Below are 5,411 nucleotides of genomic sequence, written 5' to 3'. Positions count from 1 at the left end.
TATTAAAATTATCTTTTTCTTTATGTTGAGCTGAAGTTACTTAGACATTTTTAATAGTTTTATACCACATGGTTCAAAGTATCCTGATTCATAGTTTTTAATACCACTCTAGAGTCAGCTTTCTTGCAACATAAAATATAATTATGGTTATCGGTATTAAATTACAGGTCACTAATATTTTATAATCGTGTCATTTAATTCATATTTGTATATTCCAATTACAGTGATTATAATTGGTTAGAGTTTTAAATTTATATGAAGTGTTTACGTTTTCTTCATTTAGTCTGATATCTCTGCATGTACTATCTTTTAAAGGTTTAAGTTCATAACTTAAGCAACTGCCTAAAAGGATAATAAATACGATATTCCTAAAAGCATCCTTAATTACTATAAAATATAGTATAAGGTTTGTGAAAGAATAGATTTTCAGCTAACTTTCAGAAGATTTAACTGAATTTTAGACGGGGAGATTAATTAGTTATTTTATACCTTTAATAAAAAGTAAAAACTATAAAATATGTTTCCACTTAATATCTCATATATTTATGTCCTATGCTCAAACAAGGTTCGACATTTCAGAAATTATCAATGTACCATACTTATTCTTATTCTTATTTCATATATGTATATAAACTGACAAGAGACTATTATAATCATAGTTCATATATACTTGCAATACAGACCCAGTAAAATAAAAGAAAATTTTAATTCATTAATCAATATTTGAAAAATGTTTATTCTTTTCTCAATTATGTTCTTACAAAGACACCATATGACCCAATTATAACAATTTTGATAACAATTAAAACAAAACAAGCTTACAGTGTATAAGGTGTAAATCAATACTTCATTTCCTATCTTCACCTCCTCAAGACAGTAAAATAAATATTTCATACAAATATTACTTTCTCTACTTTTCATATACATTTCTCTTTGAACTTTCCTTAATTTTGTATTTTTTTATGATTTTGCCGATACTTTTACATCGTACATGTGATCATTTACTATATTTAAGTAAATACCCGTAGAACATTGTAATATAATAGCCTTGGGATCGAATTCCATTTTAGATGGTGTTTGATCGCAAGGTTCAACAAAATGATTTTTCAAAAAGTGTACCAAGCCAAGTTTTGTTTGAAGTAATCCTAAACGACTCCCTATACAATTATGTGGTCCATTTCCAAATGGAAAATATGTCATAGGAGTATGATTCTTTTTATTTTCTGATGAGAACCGTTCTGGATCAAAAACATCTGGATTTGACCAATACTAAAATTAAAATAATATGAAATCAAAAATTTTATAATATGATAATAATATTTGAAATACTTTTGGATCACGTTGTATTGCATATACTGGAATGTATACTGGCATACCATTTGGAATAGCATAATTGTAGTGTGGTTGAAGTGTATAATCTGACTCGTCTTTAGTTTTACTATATTCGCGATCCAAAAATGGTAATACTGGATACATACGCAAAACCTCATCAACAACCATTCCCAAATATTGAAGACTTTGAATATTTTCATAAGATATTTTTCCGTTTTCAGCCAAGAATGCGTTGCAAATTTCTGTTCGTAAACGTTTTTGTAGTTCTGGTTTTTTCGACAATTCATAAAGTGCAAAAGCCATTGTTGAAGATGATGTCTCAAACCCTGCAGTTAAAAATACAGCAGCTTGAGCCACTAGGAATTCATTTTCATTAGCTCTATATCGGCTTTTTGCATCGGGAATTTCCTTTTTCCAGGATACCAAAATATCAATAAGATCATTACGAATAGTTCCACTGCTTTCACGTTCCGATATTACATAATTAAAAGTTTTATGTAAGAACTTTGAAAAGTCTTCAGGGAACATTTTCGCACGGAATAATCTAACCAATTTAGGCAAATATAAACTGATGAATGTCTGGAATGCACGGAGCAAACCGAATTGCATCATTATACGTCCATATTGACGAAATTCGGCATTTGGATTTTTGAGACTGTTGGTACGTAAACCAAATGCTATAGAAGCTATGACATCTGTAGTGAAGAGAGCACAAATTTCCTTTACTTCAGTTATAAAGGAATTATTGGTTTTCTTATAAGATGTCAAATGGTTTTCCAATTCTGTTGCAATCTTTTTGAAAAATAAATTAAAAATCGTTATATGTTTATTAAGTTCAATGTTGCAAAAGTTTAATACTTACATCAAGCATGAGTGGATACATCTGTTTTATTTTACCACTTGTAAAAACTGGTGATAGTTTTGTTCTGGTTTCTTTCCATTCTGGATTTCTAACGAAAAATAAATTATTCGATCCTAATGGATCACCATGTGGATCAATTGCTAATGTACGGTTTGAAAATTTATTGAAGTCCTTGATTAAAATTGATTTTATTAATTCAATATCTCGTATAACTAATCCGGGTTTATGGAAACTGTATATTCCCACTACTGCTTCATTGCTCATTGATTTATCATTATAGATATTTGATATATTGAGACCAATACTCGTTTTTAATGTTAGCATAGGTTTAGTGTTACCAATAATGGGGATTGGTTTTAAGTACGGAATGCCCTTGCGTTGCCAATAACTATAATTGTGTTTGATCCAAAAATAAATTAAGCCAATGGCAGCAGTAATTAGGAACAGAGCTTCGGTAGATACCATTTTAGCTGTGTAAGAGGGGAAGAATGCAGAATATATTAATTAATATAATGAAAAACAAAACAGAACGTTATTACAGTTAGCAATTTTATAATTTATATGCATATATTTTTATTATAATATAGTAAAAAAATTTTTCACATTCGCAAGTATTCATATATCTGTATGGAGTTACTTAAGAATTGTAGGACTAAAAGATTTTCTATTTCTAAAAGAAATATTTTATTTAATTGTGGATTGAATTTAATCTCTATATATTACACTATCCGAACTAGAAATAACATAGTGTTGTACGGAATATATAACACTGTTTCAAATTTATAATACTTTATTTGCAACGGACAGTTTACTATTTCAAATGATCAATCTGATTGCATTTTGAATGCTTTTTTTAGATACAAACAGACACATAAAAATGAGAATAAAAAAAATTAGGAATTAATTAATTAAAATTTGTAAAAACTGAACAATTTTTTTCAATTTCATTTTAATACTACGCAACCGTAAATGTATTGATATACCATACTGTAATTAAAAAAAATTGAAAGTATATATATTATATATGTACAATATAGTATATTAATTTTTTATATATTCAAAATTCAATATTCAACATTTATATATATTTATATATATTTCACATTGGTTTATTTATCTATTTATTTATTTATTTATATTTATTTACTGTAATTTGAAAAATAATTAATTTTTTTTTGCCACTGCAATTGCTGCTATTATTTCTTTTATGGCGAAATAAATTGGGTATATAATTATTTACCGTCCAGTCACATTTAGCAGGACCCTAGTTCGATTCCTGCAAGTCTCAAAAAAAGAAAAATTATTCATGGATAATTAAATACAACAATTATTTCCAAGACTATTGATGATGGGTATTTGGCAATACTCGAAAGAGCTGTATGATCATCCAAAAATACAATTAATTAAAATAATATAAAATGAATTTTTGTTGTTGTAGTTCACTACTGTTCGAAAAAATCTCTATATAAATAATAGTAATAATGGAACATACATCTTGCGGCTTTCCATTACATTTGTATTAAAATTCAATTGTTTACTTGCTTGCGGTAGTGATTAGTAGCTGTTAACGGTATCTCTTACAAAGTTCTTACGCAAGACTTTTAACGATTTTTGTCAAAATTGACCTGTTAATCAAAATAAATACTGGAAAATAAGAGTATGGGGTCAGATCAGGATGCCCTTGAATCGTAAAATAATAAAAAAATCTGTATGTTGTTTTCAATATATTGGTGGAAAAGTAATAGTACTCATTAAAATTAAATAAACAGGCTAAGTGTTTTGTTTCAATATACTTATAAAATATATATATAACATACATATAATATACAAATATGTTCAGTTTTTCTTATAATTAAAGAAAAAATTGTATAAAAAAAGCATAAATTATAACAATTATGTGATAAGTATATTATGCTGTTTTGTTTTTGTTTCGCCATTAAAAACTGATTTCTACTTAAAATTTATAGCATGTTTTATGAATGTCCATTAGAAAAATCTTTTAATCAAGAAATAATATCTATAAAAAAAAAATTATAAAATTATGGCTTTGGGTCAGTTGGTTATGGTGCACTGACTCTGAGCTTCAAATTCGGCAGGACACAAATTCGATTCCTGGTACTTACAGTCCCAAAAAAAGACTAGGAATGCTTTGGCAATACCCACTGGTCTTTTGAAAACCAGTGATGATGGGTATTTGGCAATACTCAAAAGACCTGTACGGTCAGCAAAAAACTCAATTAATTAAAATAATATTAAAATGAATTTTTGTTGTAGTAGTAAAGCAGAATAAGTAAAAAATCAGAAAATATCAGGATAACATTATATATGATGAAAGCTATGTGAGGGAACGATTTTTCAGATACCGGAAGTTTTTTGACTGACATAATTTTCTGGTATAGTTTTTTTAAGATTTTTTTTATATTTTTTGAAACAACAAATCACTTTCAAATTTATATTTTTAGTTAATAAACACAATGTGTTAAGATAAATCAAATAATTTTTTTTTGAATTAACACCTATGTATCTCATTATTTATTTATTAATTATTAATTACACCGCCATTTTACATATAAGGCTTGTTGTAAGGCTTGTTATAAAGAACTTTAGTAGATATAACGGGTTCTCAATTTGAAAATGTTCACTATTAGTGTAATCGATTATTACATATTTTATTATTATTCTTTAAATAATAATATAATATATAAGAAAATATGATTATTTTCTTTAATTATTTTTACAATATAAATAATAATGTATTTTCAAGTATTTTTTGATTTATTTAGTTAGTCATATAATTTTATTTAAATCAGTTGTTATAAGTTTTTGTTTATATTTACTTTTAGTTTTACTAATATTTTGTTTATAATTCCCAACTTTTGTTTTGATAAATTTTTTTTAATATCACTTTTTAGTAGAATCGATTATGTCCGGAAAAACGACGCACGCCAAATTACTTTCGCATACTAAACCTCGTAATTCTATGCCTCGAATTTATAACAAACTCGGTTGAGGTTTTGCAAGTCATGTAAAACCTTAACAACAGAAACGAATATCATCCCAAATTGTATTCTATTAAAATGTGCCTATTAATTGTTTAAAAACCACTTTTTATCAGTAAAAGTGAGAACGCATTAACCGAGTTTATCAGTTCGTTGTTCGATTTCGTATTGTCCCGAGTCAGCAAATTTTTCGCTCGAACATTGGATATTTATTTCAG

At 26.9% G+C, this 5,411-nt stretch overlaps 1 protein-coding gene across 1 annotated transcript; it reads right to left on the bottom strand.

The window, feature by feature from the left end:
* Window positions 1-759: 759 nt before the first annotated feature.
* On the bottom strand, window positions 760-5,133 carry LOC119677710 (cytochrome P450 6g1-like). Its single transcript, XM_038089170.1, has 4 exons — window positions 5,032-5,133; window positions 2,195-2,664; window positions 1,330-2,124; window positions 760-1,269 (listed from the first exon to the last, which is right to left on the bottom strand). The coding sequence occupies exons 2-4, from the start codon at window positions 2,657-2,659 to the stop codon at window positions 961-963; spliced, it is 1,569 nt and encodes a 522-aa protein (XP_037945098.1). The 5' UTR covers window positions 2,660-2,664; window positions 5,032-5,133; the 3' UTR covers window positions 760-960.
* Between the last annotated feature and the right edge of the window lie 278 nt (window positions 5,134-5,411).

Source organism: Teleopsis dalmanni, chromosome 2 (assembly GCF_002237135.1).
Source record: "Teleopsis dalmanni isolate 2A chromosome 2, ASM223713v2, whole genome shotgun sequence".
Lineage (NCBI taxonomy): Eukaryota > Metazoa > Arthropoda > Insecta > Diptera > Diopsidae > Teleopsis > Teleopsis dalmanni.
The sequence above is the reverse complement of the archived record's forward strand: the minus strand, read 5'-3'. Positions and strand labels throughout refer to the sequence as shown.

Bases quoted from the DNA above. Each gene is read 5' to 3' on its own strand.
- LOC119677710 (XM_038089170.1), bottom strand. From the start codon at position 2,659: ATGGTATCTACCGAAGCTCTGTTCCTAATTACTGCTGCCATTGGCTTA. The intron at 2,125-2,194 runs GTAAGTATTAAA...TTTTTCAAAAAG, and splicing joins TGTATCCACTCATGCTTGAT to ATTGCAACAGAATTGGAAAA. The intron at 1,270-1,329 runs GTATTTCAAATA...TTTTAATTTTAG, and splicing joins CAATACAACGTGATCCAAAA to TATTGGTCAAATCCAGATGT.